The 19,380-nt window shown below is 61.7% G+C and overlaps 1 protein-coding gene and 1 long non-coding RNA gene across 2 annotated transcripts in view; both read right to left on the bottom strand.

Annotated features, from left to right (window-relative positions):
- SLC38A10 (solute carrier family 38 member 10) overlaps window positions 1-9,666 on the bottom strand; it is a 38,766-nt gene extending 29,100 nt beyond the window's left edge. The window contains exons 1-5 of the mRNA XM_076353423.1: window positions 9,543-9,666; window positions 8,041-8,158; window positions 4,477-4,522; window positions 2,419-2,512; window positions 1,069-1,212 (exon numbers count right to left, since the gene is read on the bottom strand). Coding sequence (XP_076209538.1) covers window positions 1,069-1,212; window positions 2,419-2,512; window positions 4,477-4,522; window positions 8,041-8,158; window positions 9,543-9,650 — 510 coding nt within the window. The 5' untranslated portion in view covers window positions 9,651-9,666. The remainder of the gene's footprint in view (window positions 1-1,068; window positions 1,213-2,418; window positions 2,513-4,476; window positions 4,523-8,040; window positions 8,159-9,542) is intronic.
- A 5,124-nt stretch (window positions 9,667-14,790) lies between these two features.
- On the bottom strand, window positions 14,791-15,647 carry LOC143167888 (uncharacterized). Its single transcript, XR_012996621.1, has 2 exons — window positions 15,582-15,647; window positions 14,791-14,922 (listed from the first exon to the last, which is right to left on the bottom strand). It is a non-coding gene; the product is annotated as an uncharacterized LOC143167888 (long non-coding RNA).
- Window positions 15,648-19,380: the final 3,733 nt, after the last annotated feature.

The following is a 19,380-nucleotide window of genomic DNA, read 5'->3' as shown; positions in this document are numbered from 1 at the left end:
CCCAGAGATTATGTTTTAGTGCAGCCAACTCTCATGAAATGTTGTGGTTTTCTTAAAGGCACAGCTCCTGGAACACGGCAGTTTTGTAAAACGCTCATTTACAGTTTCCAGCCTCCTTACAGAGGCAAGCTCAGAAGCGTGACCCAGCACAACCTACTAAAAAAAAGTTAAGTGCAAAGAGTTTCCACACCTCCCTTTTCTTCCTTTTGTTTCAGCTCTTCCAGTCCTGAAATTTGGAAGAGACAGGGCTGGGGCTCCACAAGCCAGCCACATGAGCATCCGTGGGGTGAAACTTGAAGTCATTAAAAAGCAAGTGAAAGTCTCCACCTCTCAGTAAATGGTGCTATACACCGGGGCTTGGCCAAGCCAAATAGGGCCAGCTTTAGGTTACTCTCAGCTTACCCTACTTAATCTAAACGGTCAAGAATCCATTCACCTCAGTGAAGAACTGTTCTAGAAATATCTAAGAGCAAGCATACACCACATACCAGATTTAAGACTTTACGAAGCTTTCAACACTCAAGAAATAGAAGGGCTGGTGTTTAACAAATAAAACTACTTGCAGCCTGAAAGACATTAACCATCAGCTGCAAAAAAAGCATGCAAAGTACATGCTTGAGTTCTTAACAAGAACTGCCTCCCCCTGCAGATTAGAAGCATTGAGGTTTTCAAGGCAAAACACTAACGCATGATGAAAGTCCTTCTGCTTCCAGGCGCTCTTCCCCACATCTTCCATCCTTTGATTTAAAGTTCAGAGCCCTAAATTATAAGACACCAACAAGCAGAATAAACCACAACTCGATTTGTGGTTTATTATTATTTGTGCCACCACAGTCCCTAGCATTTGTAATAGCTTACAGACCCACTGGCCAGTTTCTACAGTCTGTACCTCCCCACCTCCACCAGCTCCAGAGCACGGGCACCCAGATCACTCATCACGCCCGGCACTAGCGGCGCGCGTTATCAGGAAGGACATTTTAAACTCGAGGCCCGCACCTGCAGGCTGTCCCAGCGGGAACATCTGTGTTAAAACACTCGGAAAACAGCCTTCCCGGCGTCGATACTCACCACGAACATGAACACCGTGTAAAAGATCAGAGCCATGGCACTGAACGACTGTATGGAGGCCATCATGTTCCTCTGGAGGCTCAATGGAAGTACAATGCAGAGGGAGACGGCAAAGAGCAGGACTATCCGGAAACTGCCCGACACCTGGAAAAGGGACCCGCATAAAGAACTGGAGCACGGAGGATACTCAAAACATCCCACCAAATCAGCAAACCCCCACGTGGTTAATTTTTTCCAGAGTGAGAAACAATGCAAAGCCAGGATCGATTTCAAATGTGAAATTCTGCTTCTGTACGTATTTAAAGATTTGATGCTGAAAGCTTGCCGTTTCTTTGGCTAGGTCTGTGATTAGCTTCTACAGTCACTGGGTGCCACTGTTGCTCTACACAGTGCGTGACAGGTCCATCCTGAAGTGGAAGTATTTGGGGGGGGGGGGGGGAGTGGTGTTAAACGCTATTCCAGCAGAAGCTATTTAAGTATTTTCATGCAATTAAATAAAAACTAAACTTACTTGGGAAACAAGAGATTGAAATCTTGAAAATTCCGATCCAGAAAATTAATCAAAACCTCGCATTGGTATTTATTATAGCAGAACACTCTGAAATGCTTGGAAATATTTAATACCTAATTTGGCTGCAGCCACAACGCATCTTTTTAACTTCACAGTCCCTTAATCGGAGCTCAGCAGCATCAGGCGGAGCAGATAACGGCCCTGCCAAAAACCCTTCCGTATGTCCATTTTGCTTCCCCGCACGGCCCTCGTGCCGGCTCCGAGCGCTGCTGCTCACAGCTCTCCAGGAAGAGCAGCAAGAGCCCCCTGCCCACGAGGAGCACCTCTCGCCACCATGCACCTTGAGCCAATACCGGGCTCATCACACAGCTTATTTTATCTTGAAGAGGAGGCAGGCGCACAGTAACTTTGGCCACCAGCAAGGGACAGGACAAAAATCCCTCTTGAAGTAGAGGGTTGCAAGGGGGTGAGAGCTCGGACAGAGGAACTGTCTGCCACTACCCGTTAGGGGCAGGAATTAAGACAGGAAGCATCATCTCCTCCAGAATTAATAGAGACCAAGTTAAATTCCTTTGTTGGAAGCACCTTATTGGAGGTTTTACACATCTGATTGTTCACCATATGTCTGGGCTTCCAGGACTTCATAGAGCTAAATGCTCTGTGCACAAGGCGTGCCATTAAAGCTCACCACGAGATGACCCCACAACACCTCGTGGGCTGCTGAGCACACTGCTAAGGCAGGACGCTCTTTGCCGTATCCAGGGCACACACGGCTCGATGCAAGAAGAATTGGGATCACTGTCTGCATTGTGGATGTGATCCAGTGAGGATTTATTTACCTGAAATCCAAGGAGCCGGGCAAAGAAGTTGGACCCCAAATCACCAATGACAACATAGAAGGCAATACAAGTTCCCAGCATCAGCCCAATCATGCTGCAAAAACAAAAAAATACACACAGGTTGGGAGGCTGGAGCAGGAACCCTGGAACGCAGCTCCTGCTCCTGGGCAGGTGTGTGTCAGCAGCCACATTCCCAGCGGATTCGTACCCTGCACAGCCCTCGCGAGAGGACCAGGCTTTGTTAACGCTAAGGTTACCTTAGAGACACTGCCTGGGACCGCCGTAACTGAGCCTGCGGCGATGGGGCCCCCACCGATGATACGTGAGCAGTGAGAACACCGCTACGTGCCCTGCACGGAGCAGGGCTACAGTTCATGTGCTGGGAGCAAGAGACATCCTACATAACCCTTCACCAGCAGCTGCAGCGTAATTCAAAGGTTTAGCACCGACAAGGTCTCAAGGGCTACACCCTGCACACAATCGCAACAGCTGAAGAGTGCTTAGGACCCTACTGCACCCGCCGTTTACCAAGGAACATCCGGAAGGGTTAAACAGAAACAGCTAAAAGGGTACATTTAAAGTGACTTAAAGTCTTGTGCAGCCACTTGCTTGCGCTCAGAGGTAGAGCAGCCTCAGCGTGCCTTGCTTCAGCGTACATCCACCCTCGAACACAACTTTCTGGCCTTTCACGGTGGAGGCAAGCCCCAGATTTTGCTGAACCCACACTGAAAAACACGTTTGGCAACCAGTAATAAAGTAGGTTTTCTGTCCACAGGGATACAGCGGGCTGCGAGCTCACTCTCACAGCCGTATGAGCAGGCTGTGCATCACTACTGGTGCTAGAGGGGAGGACCACGCTTTTATCCTCAGGCTTGTGAAGGGCAGGCCACCAGTTCTGCGTTCAACCCTAGTAAAATAAAACCCAGAGAACCTCCATCCACCTCACAGCCACCCCTAACATCTTGGCTAGAGACGCCGTTCTGGTAACAACCTGTGCATGGGTTTAACTGCTGTTTGGAGCCACAGAAAAAAACCCAAACCTTCGAGATGGCAAGAACTCCTTTATTCCTCGGAAAAGCATTTAAAAGAATCAGCAAGAGGTTCTCTCAGCACCATGCCCCGCAGCAGGGGCCTACCATGAAAGTCTTGATACCAAATTGGCTCTCAAACTTCTCTCCACAAAATGGACCACTCTTTAATGAAAAGACTGTCTTATGAACCGCTTCTCCTCCCATTCCTGATTGCATGGACCGCTTTCCCTCCCAGTTCCAAGTATATAACATCCCCGTGGCAATTACAGCAATTGCTTGCACGGACAAGTAACGCCTGAGAAATATTCTGTGTGTTTTTAGTGTTCTGCAGCAGTTTGCAGCTGAGAAGAGGGAAGGAGCCAGCACCGCTGACTGGCCTGGGCTCAAGACGCCTCCACCAAAGAATCTCTGCTGGGAAAAGCAGCGCTGTAACGATGTCCCATCGCCTATCACGACTGCTCAACGAGACCCGCGAGGGAGCATTGCCATCTGAGGCACGGGAGTCTGTCCTGAAACGGAGACAGGATTTCCCCCCCAAAGCACCTCCTAACGCCTGGCATCTCGTGGAGGAAAGCGGCGCCCGCCGTGAGGAGCGGGAAGGACCAGAGCAGCTAAAGGGTGGATCCGAGGTACTGAACGCTCTCCCTCCCACTAACTCACGGAAATCTTGGCAGGGAGATCTCACCCCTGGAAAACATCCACAAGAGACATGCCCATGATTTCACAGCACACGCAGCAGAGCGGGAGAGGAGTTCATCCCCCGACTTCTGTGCTCCCGCTATCTGGAAAGCACCCCTGTCTCCACTCGGGAACGGGTGGGACATGCTGAAGGCGACACCCGCGAGCTGTGCTTAGGGGACCTCCCTTACGCTCTTGTTCAAATTCTAGGTGGCGAGGAAGACTTCTGGGACCAGAGAAGGCAGGAGGGTAAGAAACGAGAGCGCAGCAAGGCCACAAGAGGCTACAGAGCAGAATTTTTCATTAAAGAAAACCAAACTATTCAAGCTTTAAATAAGTAGCAGATTACCTTGTTTCCACCAACATTTTTCCTGCTTTTCCATAGGCATGAAATGCTGGCATAAGAGGAAAAAAAAAAAAAGTTATAATTAGTCAAAGGAAGATCCAGAACATGGCGCACACACGAGTTTGGCATTAAACAATAATAGTGACAAAGGGCAGTGCAGCAGGAACCCACGGGTGTTGTGTTTTGGGGCTGTTTCCCTTGCCTGCCCTCCCACTTTCTTTTTCAGACGTGCCCTCCGCAAACTGAAAACCACATAAGACAGGAACAAAGATGAGGAAAAGATAGAAGCAGGTTCTTTTTTTTTTTTTTTCTATTTAAAAAAAAAAGGGGGGGGGTGTGAAGTAGCAGTCACACATGGCAACCATTAAAAGAAAGTCAGCGCGGAAGAGAAAATATGCATGTATAAGATGCTGTGTGGCAAAAAGTTACTGCAGTGCAAAATTTCAATCAAACTCTCATTTTTATTTTTATCTTCCCACTATAACTGAACCGCCTGACGTTGCTGGATGGGAGATCTGAGATGGTGCCCAGAACGTTCAATCCCATACCCAGAATACCCAGTACTCGCAACCCACACCAAAGGGCTGCTGCCAAGAGACTTTTTTTTTTTTCCCCTCCCATACTTGGGTTGTAGCTTGTAGCAGAAAATAATCAGTAATCTTTAAATCATTGTTTTTTCTTAAAAAGAAAACGCCAAGAAAACTCCGCTTGTATTTTTAGATCTTACTGGGTAGGATGGGAATTGAGACCTCCGGTTCCAAGCACAGACCACATTGCCCGATTCCGCCAGCCTTTAAATGCAGAGGTCCAACATGAAAACCACCACCCTGGACTCCCCTTTGTCTTCTCTCAAGGTACAGCACACATTCCTGGAGGCCGCCAGAAAACAAACTTTATTGCCTTCTGGAAGCATCTTCTGCTATTTTAAATATTAACTCACAAACTCTGATTTCTTTGGACTCTGCTTGAGCTAAAAATTAAGGAAACAAGATGTTCTCCCACAGAATGAGAAAACAGCATGGCAGGAGACCCACAGCAGAAGAATAAACCGGAGCTGTTATGTGGGGTAGCACCGAAAATAGCCGATGGCTCGGTGACAGACCGGGTGGAACAGCCGCCACCAGGCGTGCTGCCCGAGTGCGAAGAGCGGCCGCACCGCTTCGGCCTCCAGCTCTCACCTCGTTTGGGAACTCGCAACAATAAGGGGAAAAGGCAACAGCCCTTGGGGGGTTTCAGTCACACGGTCAAAGGGCCAGGGATGAGAGAGAGAGGAACCGGCGAGAGGAAAACATCCCTCCTGGAGACTGGGTCATTAACGAGCCCACCTCCAGAAGGACTGCTGCCGCCGCACCGCTCCTGCGAGCTCCTTTTTTACGTCATGCAGAGGTAGGTGCCTCCAGATAACAGCTACAGCTGCCGGCGACAGCCTAGGCCAGAGGTGCCGAGAAACAGCCAGTCTCCTTGGCTGTTCTGAAGTGATGTTCTAATGAGAACAAGCTTTCAAACGTTATGCCAGATATCCCCATCTGGGGACACTGGGAAAATTGGGATCCTTTATCTTCTCAAGGAGGAAGGAGATGATGACTGTAAAATAAATCGTACAGTCGAGCATCTTCGGAATGGGATCTCTAGATGCCTAACAAGCCGGGCAGAGCTGAATCTGCTCAGTAATTAGAAAAGCCCTTTTAAAGCAAGTGTGGTTACTGGAATGGGCAACCTGTGTTCCAGCACTTCTCTCTCTGCAGGGAGCAGAGCCGAGCTGCCTCCCGGGGGCGCAGCGTGCTGCTGACGGGGTCGGTACCCAGCACAGGTAGGCTGCAAAGACCCAAGGCCGCTTTCAGCAGCTGTGAGGGGAGGCATTAACTCATCTCCTGGTTAAAGTCCGTCTGGGAACTGCATCCCTTTTCCCTTCTTGTCCACACATCTGCCGAAGGCCCTTCCCTTCCACGCGGTGCAGGAGAACAGCAGCGAAGAGCAAAATATTTTTAATTCCCAACCCCTCCAGGCACAGAGCGCTGCCGAGCGAAGACGTCTGGGCTAGACATCAGCCTGTTACGACCCTGGCTCTTTTGTAGCGGTAACGATCGCTCTCAATGTTCCTCCGGAAGGGACTGGCTGACTGAAGTTAATTTGCAAAACTTTCTTACATCTTTCAGCACTGCCAAAGCCTCCCACAGAATCAGCTGCAGGGGCTGCCAGGATCTCTCGCAGATGTACCAGGGCACAAGCCCACGGTGACAAAGGCTGTCTGTGTGGAGCTGCTCAACCTTGACGCATTAGGATGCATTATAGGAGCGCTGCCTTTCCTCTCAGGGCTGTCCCTCCCGGTGGCACCTCTCCCAGGGCAGAGGCATTTCTTTCAGCGCCAACGTTTGCGTGCCAGGAAGTTTAGAAGCATTACTGGCCCTCTGTGTATTCGAGCCCCTTGGCTTCAGAAAGTGCAGAGGATCCCTTCTTCCCGGGAGAGGCTCCAAGGCGGAGGGGACTCTCTGTTCTTCGGGGAAGCGGCACACAAAGACGTGTTGTAAGGGGGCAGGGAGAGGCAACCCGGGCAGCTGGGCTGGGAGCGGCGGGGACAAGTCGGACGCTACCTGGGGGCTCCCCCTGCCCTCCAGCATCACAGGCACAACCTCCGAGACCACAGAACTTCACGATCTTTTCCGTTTCTAGCAGATATAACTTGGCAGAAGCCAAGACGTGCAGCCCGGTAGCAGCAGCTCGGGCACTCCGAGGACAGAGGAAACCCATCTGTCAACAAGACGGTCAGCGAGCGAGCCACGCGTTTCTTTAGCTCTTTTACCAACGGCAATGCCAGCCAACTCTCTCCTCCCCCAGAGAAATGAGGGAAACCGAGTAAAAGACGACTTTTCCTGTCATTTCACACGCCAACGGAGAGGACTGGAACCCGACCACCTCCTCCTGCCCCCCAAGTCGGTCAGAATCAGAACAGAGGTCACAGGCAGAGGCCAACCCTGGCGCCAGCGCAGAGGCGACGAGCTCCGAGGAAGAGGGCTGGCAGGCTCTGCCAAAAACCCACACATGAATCTTGCAGATGTTTTTATTTTCTTGGCCGCTTGGAACCCCGCGCGCTGTTTCCTCTCTGCTCTGCCATAAACGCGCACACAGCTCGGATCCAGGCAGCCCGAGCTCCATGCCAGGCTCTCCGCTGGCAGAACCCGATGTCCTCGGCAGCACACTGGGTGGGGAAGCTCGCGGCTTTCGTGCCGAGACCAATAATTTACACCAGACACCCGCTACGCCAGCTCCCGAAAACTTGGGTTTTGATCAGTCAGCGCTGCATCTCCTCCCCTGCCCTGCAGGGTCAAAACAATTCTGCGCCTATTAACTTCACTGTCAAGAGCAGAATTAAACCCTCGCGTTCCCCAGGGGACATGGGGCAGGGGGGAAGAGACTGACAGAGGAACAAAACGCAAATTGAAAACTACATCAAGAAGCCATTCGCTATTCCAACAATATCAGTAGGAAAGTTGTAAATTAAGAGGTCAAAGCAAAACCGCAGTTAAAAAAAAAAACACAAAACCAAGCCGTAGAGCTGAAAATTCTCACCGAGGCCGGGGTAGGTCCTGCGCTTGCTGAGATTGGCCGATTTCACCAGGAACATGCAGGATTGATGAGTCATCCAAGAACAGAAAATCAGCAGCAGAGCTCCCAGGACAATGCCACACTGAAACGGGAGAAGGGGGGGAGGGGGGGGAAGACAAGCGCGAGATGGAAAGTCAGTCATTCCGCACAGCCTATCGTCGTCCCTTAACACCTTTGGGCTCCCTCGCATATTGCCAGCCACACTTTTGCCTGTTAAGGGAGTTCCCTCGACTTCAGAGCAGCCGGGAGAGACACGACGCACGGGCGCAATTTTACTCTCTCCGCAGCCGGAGGATGACACAGAGCAGCCACCCGTTTCCCACAGGTTCCAGCTGCACCACTTTCAGCACCGAAGAGTGAACTGGGAGCCGTTTGCGGAGCAGAACTTCCACAGCTCCCCTCGTTCATCCCCCAGCGCCGTCAGTGGGTTCACACAGAGCAAAGACCACTCCTAATCCCGAGGTGCAAACTCTGCCGTAAACTTACTTAATAACAACTACTTGACAGCGTGAGCTAATTACCAAGTTCACTACCAGCGCTGTCCTGCCTCGCCGGTTCATGCGTTTGCAGCGGGGGATGTTAATCACCGGACACTTTTTAAGCAGGTGACTTTACACAGGGACAAGCGATGCCAGATCTTAATCACAGCTGCCCTTTTTTCTGCTGTATTTAAATCTGGTGTGGCCGTAGGGATGGCGGCAGCTCCTGGAGAGGGGGAGCGGGGGCACAGCTCAGCACAAGGGCTCAACAGCCGGTTTGCAAACGCCTCCGAGCTGACCCGCGCTTACCACGCGGATACGTTCTTTGATTCCCCCCCCCCCCCTTCTCCTCACAAGAAAGGCAGAAATGATTACTTGGAGACCTCACGACAAAGAAAAACACGTAGTTTGGTACGAGAGACACCCGATCTCAGTCTTCAGTGCTTCCTTCGCTGACCGTCCTCTACCAACCACCACAAAACACTGAACCACTCTCCGAATTAGGACCGGGGGCAAACGTGCAGGTGCGGCCTCCGACCGCCCTCCCCAGCCCCTCACCCAAAGCCCGGCCTTCGGGCAGACGCCGCGCCAAGGAGCCCCTCGGGGCTTTAAGCTGACGAGAACACGCACCGACCCGCCCGGCTCCCAGCCCTGCACCCGCACCGGGCTCTCCCTGCGGGGGGAACCAGCGGGGGGCCCCGACGCCTCCCCCGACCCTCCCGGCGCCTCTCACCGGGCCCAGCGCGACGGGGACACCGGCAGGAGACACACAGGCACACACCCCCCCCCCCTTCCCACTCGGTTCGGCGAGACCCGCGGGTACCCGACCCCGCCGGCCTCTGCCGGAGACGGCGACGAGGGGCCGAGCGGCCGGACCCGCCGCCCCGGGAGAAGCGTCCCCAGCACCGGAGGGGGAGGTGGGGGTGGGAGGGGGGGTCCGGCGGCGGGAGGGCGGCCCGGGGGGGTGGGGGGCGGCGGAGGTCTCACCTGCCGAAAGCAGAAGGGCACGGTGAGCACGCTCACCCCCACGATGCTGTTCACCACGTTCATGATCAGGCCCCAGTTGGAGCCCGCTGCCGCCGCCGCCGCCGCCATGGCCCGCGGCGGGGGCGTCCCTGCGGCGCGGGACCCGGCTGGCAGCCGCCTCCCGCGCCCCCAGCTGACCCCTCAGCCGCCTGTGCCCGCCATGGCGGGACCGGACCCGCCCCGACCCGCCCCCGCCGCCGGCCCCGGCACCGGCCACAGCGGCACTTCCGGGTTCCGCTGCTCCGCTGGCGCTTCCGGGAAGTCGAGGGGGCCGGGCAGCGAGACGGGCGGGGCGGAGCGGCGCCGAGCGGGCTACTCCTGCCGTCTTGGAGGACCGTGCCCGCTGCTCCTGGGAGAACCGGAGCGGGAGTGAAGCCGGGGTGTCCCGTGTCCCCCCCCCCCCCGCCCGGGGGCACCCCCCGAGAGCCGGGCACCCCCCCCACACACCACACACACACACGGGCACGCAGGCGTGCACCTGCATGCGCACGTGCACCTGCATGCACGCACCTGCATGCACGGCACCTGCGCGCACGCAGACGCATGCCGCAGGCTCGGCGGCTTTCGCGGCGGGGGGGGGGGGTTGCTCCAAACCTTGCACCCCAGGGTCCCAAGGCTCTGCAGAGGGCCGAGGCCCCTTCCCCACGCCGTGCTCTGCATCGCTGTTCGCCTGGCCGGCAAACACCACCCCCCCCGCCCCCCGCCACCGGCACCCACCAAAACCTCTCCGGCCTGCGGCACCGCGTGAGCCGCGCTGTGCACGTGTAGCCCTTGCGGCAGCGGTGGCATCGGGGCAGGGGGCACATCTGGGCATGCATCCAGCTGTGCACATGCAATGCACACAGGAGGTCTGGTCACCATCCCGGCCGGAGCGGTCCCCGATTCCAGAGTGGCCCTGGGTCTGTCTGGTCGCAGCGGGGTACCCCCCGTCAGCCTGTTCTCGGGGGGGGGGGGGGGGGTGTCCGGGCACCCCGAGGTTCCTCTTCCCGGGGGGACCTCGTGGTGTGCAGATAACCAGCTGTGGGTGCTGCACCCTGATCCCCCCTGCCGTGACCGCACGCCACGGGTGCCAACCTCCACCGGCCACCCGCACGGTCACGGCGGCCGCTCACCCAGCACCCCGGGGGCTCCCTGCCCGCCGCAGGCATCTCCCCCCGGCCCTGCCCGCCCACCCGCTTGCTCTCCATCCCCCGAGCAGGAGAAGAGAAAAAAGAAAAAGAAAGAAAATAAAAGGCAGGGCGCGGGGGGCTCCGGGCGGCTCCCCCGGGGCCACGCACAGCGGCAGGTCGGGGCGGCGCACGCCAACTGCGCGCTGCTGTTGGAACGAAACACACGGCGCTTGTATAATTTGCAGCAATTGCAATGGGTAACCGCAGGAATTTGCTCTACAAAAGGTTTGCAGGGAGGTGAACACGCCTGCCTAATTCCCTCCAGGTGCCGCACGGGCTCGGGGGGCCGGCGGCGGCGGGGCCGGCTGCGTTTCTCTGCCTCCTGCGCCCGGGCCGTGCCCGCGCGTCCCTGCGTGTCCCTGGGGGGGGACGGGGACGGGGACGGGGTCCCCTCGGGGCTGTCGCTGCCCCGGTTTGGGGGAGTCCCGGTCGTGGCCCGCAGCACCCGGGCGTGGGACGTGGTGGCCGGGTATGGGACGTGGTATCCGCACACGGGACGCGGTACCCGGCCATGGCCCGCAGCACGCAGGCACAGGACGGGGGGCTGCAGCGGAGGGGAACCCCTGTGTGCTGTGGGGGTTCCCCTGTACCCCCAGGAACACGCAGCGAGGCCCACGCGTCCCCCCCCAACAGCTGCCACGGCCCCAGCCCCCCGCACAAGGCCATCCCTGGGGCTGTCCCTGCAAGGGGGGCCGGCGTGCAGCGGGGCGCAAACAGGCACTCACCCCGCACGCGTCTGCAAATGCACACGCACACCCGCACGCCCGCGTCTGCAGGCACCCCCGTACACTTGTGCAAACACACAGACATGAGTGCACGCGTGCACATGTGCGCACACACGTGCGTGCACGCTACGAGGCCAGGAGCACCCCACAGCCCTGCCCCGGCACCCGCCCGTTGCCATGGGCCGGGGGTGCCGATGTGGGGCTAGGGCTGGGCACCTCCCACCCATGGGTGCCCGAGCACCCACCGGGAAGGGCAGAGCCGCGGCCAGGCGCCCGTGGCAGCCGCCGGCCGGGAAGGGAAGGGAGAGCACCTTGCTCCCGCGCGGAGGGGACATCTGCAGCGAGTTAGAGGGGAAATCATGTTTATCCAATTAGCGTTACATGGCCCCTAACTCAGCGCTGGCAGAAAAAGGGCTCAGGTGGCTTCTCCGCGTGCCGAGCGGCCACCGGCAGCCAGGAGCCCCGGCAAGCGGTGAGAGCCGGCCAGCTGCGAGCCCCTGTGCCGTGGGACGGGGATGCCGGGGGGAGCAGCTCCCGCTCTGCCACCCCTGCGGACCCCAACCCTGTCACCAGCGTGGGTGAGCGAGCGCCGGCCCAGGGGCACGGTGCGGCGGGGGGCACAGTGGCCCTGGCTCCTCTGCGCCAGCGCTCGCCGGCGCGGCTGGCGCCGACACAGGGTCACCGGCACGAGCGGAGCCGCCGGCGTGGGTCACTGGGACAGGCTGGGGACAGCTCGGGTGCTGGCCGGCTCCCCGCGCGGTGCCGCCGGGACAATGTGTTTCCAATCGCCATGTCCCCAGCCCCGCCGCAATCCAAACCACCTGTGGCCGCTCGCCTGCAACCCATCAGCTCCCGGCTACCGAATAAATGGATCGCACGTGGCCCCACGCCGTGGGCTGGCCACCGCTCGCCACGGCACCGCAGGCAGGGACAGGCAGCTGCCCCTTCCCGGGGCAAACCCAGGGCCGGTGCTGCCTCCAGCCCCCCGGGGCAGCCCCTGCCCGTGCCGGGTGGTCTCCGTCCTGCCCCCGGGAACACCGTTGGCACGTGTGTCCCCTCCAAAAATAGCCCATTCCTCCGGTGGGTGCCTGCGGTGGCCTGTGGCCTGGTGCCCGGCCGCCGGTGTCCCTTCGCAGTGCCGTGGGGTAGGGGTGCTCTCCAGACCCTGAGGGGACACGGCGCCGGCTGCACCGTGCATGGCGCTGGGGGGGGGAGGGGGGGGTGCGCGACCGGGATGCCCAGGCTGGCACCGGGGCGGTACCCCAAGTCAGGTGCCAGGAGCCTCACGGTGTGCAGGGTCCTGGGGAGTCCCAGTCCTCCCCATGGTGCCAGGCTCAGCCGGGGCGAGCCCCCATCGCTCCCCTTCACCGCCATCACCGTGCACCTTGTTGGGGGGGGAGGACAAGGGCTCCCACCCCAGCCAATCCGCCTCCTTCCCCCCAAATCAACGGGGGCTCAACGCACTGCTGCTCAGCAAACGGGAAAGGGGATGGGCTGTGAAAGGGATGAAATAATTAGACAAACAAGGACTAAAATGAAGGAAAACAGAGCTGGCCGTGGCACCGGGGGGGGGCATCCTGCAGCCGCCGGCGGGAGCCACTGCGAAGGGCAATTACTACCAGCCCAAAGGGCTCCCTGTGAGCCAGCAAATATATTTATTGCTCGCAATAACCGCCCGATATTGCAGCAGCCGCGTGCTTGCCGCTGCCTCCTCCTCGGGTTATTTTATTTATTTATCCCCCCCAGCAGCCCGGGGAGCGGCAGCTCCCACCCCGCACCATCTCCTCCTCCTGCTCCGCTGCTCCCGGGGCGTGTCCGTGTCTGTGTCCGCGCCCGTTCCCGAGGGACCCACGGTTCTCTCCAGCTCCCCAGCTGCCTTCAGCTGCTCGGCCGTTACTAACAGCCCAGGGCCAAATCCTGCCTCCAGCAAGAGCCGGGATCTCTGTCCATCCGTCCGTCGGGATCCCAGTCGTGGCCAGACCCTCCCCAGCAGCACCGGGGCCGTTTCCCCACCGCAAACCTGCCGTGAGCAAGTGCAAAATTCCCCGGAAAGCGTCGAAGTCCCCTGCACCCCCGGGGAGCACGGGCCAGCCACCGGCACAAGCAGCGGGACCAGGGCAAGGGGGTGCCACTGGGATGGGGATGGGAGCAGGGGGGCTGCACCGGGGACCCCCAGCCCCGTTCAGCCGGTACAGCGTGGGGCATTGCACCTCCGGCTGGCTCCTGGGAGCCGGCAAAGGGCAAAGCAAGGCCCCGTTTGTTTTGTTAGCACCAGAGAGGAGCGGAGCCGGCGGCAGCGTCTCCACCGCAGGAGCTGCCGGGAAGCCCCTGCGGCTCAGAGCCCTTCCCAGTCCTGCCCGATGGCCCAGATTCCTCCCGCCCGGATTTGGAGCCACGGAGAATAAACAGCCCCGGAGGGCTGCCGGAGCCACAATTACTGTAATTAGAAAAGGTGGCTTAGGGCCGGCTGGGGATCCCACGCTGTTTTATGAAAATGCAAACACCCCCCCCACCCCCCCCCCCAGGAGGTCCGGCAGCAGCCGGGGCTGGGCGGGGGCCGCTGCTTTGTCTGATGCTGCTCCGCGGGGGTGCACGCACCTCCATGCACGTGCACACGTGTGCTTGTATGCGCACATGCATGCTTGCACACACGCACCTGCCTGAGCGGAGCCCTGCAGAGGCAGATTTGCAATTCTCACGGGTGATGTCGTCCCAGGAAAAGAGGCAGGTTCGTCTCCGTCTGGTGGGATGCGGGAGCGGGAGCCCCCACCCCAGCCCCACCATCCCACCGTCCCTTCCTTGCTCACGGCTGGTATTCGTCTCTGCAAGAATTCACCTCGGCCGCAGCTCCCGGGTTCGGCTCTGTGCCACAGTGTGCCGTGGGGCTCGCGTGAACCACCCGCAGCGTGGGGCACCTCTTCCCCAGGACCGTGAGGCCCCCCAGGGGCATCCCTGCCCTCCCTTCCCTGCCAGGCAGCTTCCCTGGGGCAAGGGGGGCACAGCAAGGGGACGGCAGGGTGGGGGGGGCTCCCCCACCACAGGGTCCTGGAGGAACGGGAACCCCCTTCCCAGGCTGCCAAGGCAGAGCCCACCCACGCCACAGCCCAGAGGCGGGCGCACCCGAGGATCAGCACCCGGTGTCCCCCCTCCCTGGGGGGGGGGGGGGGCCAGCACCCACCGCCGAGCAGGCCAGGGCCGCTCTGCTCCCCGCCGCAGCCGGCCCCGATGACAGATGCCTGGCAGAGCCCAGGAGCAACCCGGCAAGTATTTAAAAACATAAATTAAAACAAATTGCGTTTTTATATTGCAAATAAGGGCAGTTTTATCGGTTTTATTGCATAACAACCATTAATGAAGTGCAGTTTCAGGCACCTTAATTGCTGGGAGACTAAAGTTCAATCCGTATCTCCGGCGCAGGCTGGAAGCCGCCGTGTGTCACGCGAATACCTGGCAGATCGGAAACGTAAAGAAATTTATGGTGACCAGTAGGAAAATGGAGGAGAGGGACCCGATTTATCCGGGCGGTTTATCCAGGAGGGAAGCGGCGTGGGTTAAACAAGCACAAACCCTCCTGGGGGGAGGCGAGAGGCTGTGGTGGCCGTCCCCCCCCCCCCGCGATGTCACCCCAAGGTCCCGGCGCAGGAGCCGTGGGGCGGCCGCGGGGCCCCGCAGCCGGGTGCTCGCCGTGGGGCGGATTTTGGGGCGGGTGTCCCCAGGCCGTGGGGAAGCCGGTGCTGCCCGGGTCGGCTGACCCCCGTGGGCTGGGGCAATGCAGGGCCCCGGCCGGGGGGGGGGGGCTGCACGGGCCGAACCCGGCGCCGGCCGCGCCCCCCCCCCCAGCACAACACACGCGTGGGCGCGCGCAGGGGAGGCACAGCCGCGCACACGCGTGTTCGTGCAACGCACAAGACGGGCGCGCGGGTGCACGCAGGTGCCGCAGCACCGTGGACACACCCGCGGGGGCCCACGCAGGTGCTGCACAGGGATCTACGCGCCGACACGTAGCCACGCACACGCAGGACGCGCATCACACGGGCCAACCGCGCCCGCCCGTCCCACGCGAGCCCTGGCGCCCGCCACACCCGCGCCTACCGTACCGTACCCACCGAGCCGAGCCTTGCCGTACCGGGCCGGTCTCTCCCGCACCCACCCGCGCTGCACCGTGGGACCGAGCCCCGCCCCCCCCGCAGCGCGCGCCGCGAGCGCGGGCAGAGCCACGCGCCGGGACCGCCCCTCCCCTCCGCGCATGAATGGGCGCGCCCCGCCCCGCCCCTTATAAGGCATCTGGCGCGGCTCGGAGGGAGGGGCCTGCGCGGGTCCATCCCGCCCCCCTTCGTCCCGCCCCCTCGCCGCGGCTCCGCCAATCAGAGCGGCGCGCCGGGCCCCCCGCGGGCGCGGGCCTTTGTTTGTGGAGGGCGCCGGGGCCAATGGGCACGCGGGAGGGGGAGGGGCGGGCCAATGGGCGCGCGGGGGGAGGGGAGGGGCGGGGCGGCTGCCTATGGCCCGGCCCGGCCACGTGCGCGCGGAGCCGCCGCCGCCGCCGGGCCCGGGGCCGCCGAGCAGCCCCGGGACGTGTCGGGTCCCGGCCCCGGCCCCGCCGCTCCCTTCACCTTCAGGCGTCCCCCTCTCCCGGGAAGACCGAGCCCCCCCCCCCCCGCCCACCCGGAGCCGCTCCCCGCGGGTGGGGATGTGGCCGTGGCGCCCCTCCCACGGCACCCCCGGGCCCTGCACCCTGCAGCCGGGCTGGGGTGCTCCCACCCTGCTGGGCTGCGCTGCCGGCGGGGACCTGCCCGGCCCCGCCTGTCTGTCCCAGGGGCACAGTGCTCCGGGCACCCTCAGCACCCGGCCGTGTCCCCGGGAGGGTGCTGTGGTGTCCCCGGGAGGGTGCCATGTCCCCGGGAGGGTGCTGTGGTGTCCCCGGGAGGGTGCCGTGTCCCCAGCAGCCCCAAGGAGACGTGCCCGGCCACGCACTATCAATGCCGGACCCCCTGTGCTGGCACCGGCTCGGCACCTTCCTGCCCCGGCAGACCCCACCATGCCCGGGGGGGGGGGGGCCCGGCCCCGGCCGGGTCCCTCAGGCTCCGTCCCGGATGTGTTGTGGGTCAGGGCTGGCCCCGAGCAGAGGCGGCAGCAGAGGTGGCATCAGGGCTACGCTGTGCTCGAGACGCCTGTGGCCCCACTCGTTCACTGCGGACGGGTCCGTGGGGACCATGGTGTTGGGGCGGGGGGGATCTGGGCAGCAAAGCCCAACCGCCTGCAGCCCCCCTCGTGCAGCACGGATGGGCAGCACGCACGGATCCCCAGGGCCAGGACTTACAGCCGTGTGCCAAGCCATGTGCTGGGGACGCGGCTGTGCCGAGCGTACACCGCACGGGGGGGTGCAGGGAGCTGCCGTGGTGGCTGCGCCGGGCGGGAGCTTCCCGAGGGGCCCAGAAAGGGCCACCCGGAAATCCCAGCCCGCGCCTGGGTTGTGTCCAGGAACCGCCGGCCCCTCCTCGGCCGTGAGAAATTTCCTGCTTCCCAACCGGCCCCAGCACCAGGCTGGCCGTGTGCCCGTGCCGTAGGGCTGCCCGCTGCCGGGCCGCGCTCGCGGCAAAGCTGGCGCGTTAAGTCACTCCCAGGCTGGCGGCGGTGAGCACGGCTGCTTGAGACGAGCCCTTTGCTGGAAAGGTGAAGGTCACGGTCGTTTTTACCATCACAGGCAGCTCCTGGCTCCCGTGTTTGACGGTTCCAATCCCCTCCAGCGCTGCAGGACGCTGTCTGTCATGGCGGGGGCTCAGCCTCGCGCCGGCCACGGCGCTGCCGTTCCCGTCTGGGAGCCGCGGCGGTGGCCAGTGATAACTAGATCGACGGGTGCTTGCCCCCTCCGCTGGGTTTGCCGGGCTCTGGCTGTGCTTCTCGTCCCCCTCCCCGTGTCCCCCTGCCACCAGCCTGCGGCTCCGGGGCCGGCTGCCCGAGCGTCTCCGCCACAGCCCGAGGAGGAGCCGTCCGTCTGTCCATCCGTCCATCCGTCCAGGCCTGCCTATGATGCTTCCCAAACCGTGGGCAGCAGCACCGCAGCAGCCAGGCAGGGGGGCAGCCCCGGTGTCATCAGGGGAGGCAGGGATGCCGGCGATCCCCAGGCCGGCACCACCGCGGTCTCCGGCAGGCGGGGAAGCACCGGTGCATCTCCCCTGGCTCGGGGAGAGAACAAAGGAGGGCATCTGCGGCAGAGGGAGTGCCGCTGCCGGATGCGCTGCAGCGTGGCTAATCCGCCCTGCGCCCTCCTCGGGGCCCCGGCACACCCCGCTGTCGCTGTGTCCCCACTGCCGGCATGCCCCCGGCACAGCCCTCCCGCGTGGCCTCATGCACCGGCCGTCCCCTGCACCGGCAGCACCGCGCACCGGGGAAAGGGGCTGCTCAGCCCGAGACGTGAGGGCCCGTGCGGAGCCAGGGGAGGGGGCCCGGCCTGGCTTCCCCCGCGGCCCCACGGCCCCGGCCTGCCGCCCTGGCGGCGTGCACCGATCAATCCCGCCAGGCGCACCGGTGTCGCGGTGGTATTCACCCCGGCTAATGCCGCGCCATAAAGGAAAAGTCTTACATTAACGACTTTTGTCACCAAAGTCATTAACATAATAGGACTTCCACATCAAAATTGAATATTAATGCTACACCCGGCTGTGGAGTGAGACGGATAATTGCTCTAATACATTTTCCAGTAGGATTTTCGCATCGCAGCAGCAATTGCATTAGCAAACCCGATTATTACCACGGCCGATACAATGGGACAGTTAATGGGAGTTAAGTTCCTTCCTTTTTCCTCGGGACCCCAGAGCGGCTGTGGCTCCGCGGCCCCTGCCGCCCCCCACCCGCAGAAACCTCCCCGGAGCACGGGGCAGGGGGACGACGTCCCCAGGCTGGGAGCGGAGGTGACGGCGGCGCTGAGCCGCCTCTTCCCTCCGCACCTGCAAACACGACCCTTGGTCGCAGACAGCCTTGCGACACGCCGGCAAAGCCGCGGCCAGCTGGAAACCCGCCTGCCCTGAGCGCCAGGAGGCTGAGCCGCCCGCGTTGTGCCACGCCGTGCCGTGCCGTGCCACAGAGCCCCGGGATGGGCCGTGCAGAGGTGGCAGCGGGGTCGCACCGGCCCGGGGTTCCCACCGCGGTGGTGCCGGGGTGGCCGGGAAGAGCAGGGGGTTGCTCCAGCCCGGCCGAGGACTGACCCGCCCTGACTCTTGCCCAGCGGCCTCGTCTCCTTTCCGAGAGGGTTCGGCAGCTCCCGGGAAGACGAAGCACCAAAACGTGCGGGGCACGTGCCCGCTCCCGGGAGATCGGCTCCAGCCGGGCAGGCAGAGGGGCTTGGGGACCCTGCCGGGCCGGGGTGCCAGCACCCAGGTCGCAGCCTCCTCGCCGCACCCCTAACCGTGCCCTTGGCCGGAGGAAGATCTCCCCGCGCAGGGACAGGCGGTGCCCTGCCCGCAGCCCCTGCCTCTGCCACTGCAGCCTTTCCTCGGGGTCCTCTCTTGCCCCCCCCCCCCCCCCCAAGGGTGCCTCCACGCTTGGGGTGCTCTGCAACGGCACGGCCCCGGCCATGTCTCCTGCTGCCGGACCCGGCGCAGCCGTGCAGGAGCACGCAGGGCCGGTGGTGCGGACGCTCCCGCGTTCCCCACGGGCACCCCGCATGCATGCACCGGCGCCGGGCGGCAGAGCCCAGGGGCCGCGGTGACGTGCGGCCCATGCAGCCAGGCGGGAGCGGCGCGGCGCAGGGCTGGAGGGACGGGCAACCGTGCATGGCACGCAGCAGCGGCGCAGGGCTGGGGGGGGGGGGGGGAACAACGTGCAGGGCCCATCCAGAAGCAGCTCCGGGGCTCCGGGGAGGGGCAGAGAGCTCGGCCCGGCCCCGCAAAAAACCAATGGGCGGCGGGA

This window comes from Aptenodytes patagonicus, chromosome 16 (assembly GCF_965638725.1).
Source record: "Aptenodytes patagonicus chromosome 16, bAptPat1.pri.cur, whole genome shotgun sequence".
Classification (NCBI taxonomy): domain Eukaryota; kingdom Metazoa; phylum Chordata; class Aves; order Sphenisciformes; family Spheniscidae; genus Aptenodytes; species Aptenodytes patagonicus.
Note: the sequence above shows the minus strand (reverse complement) of the source record. Positions and strands in the feature narration are given on the sequence as shown.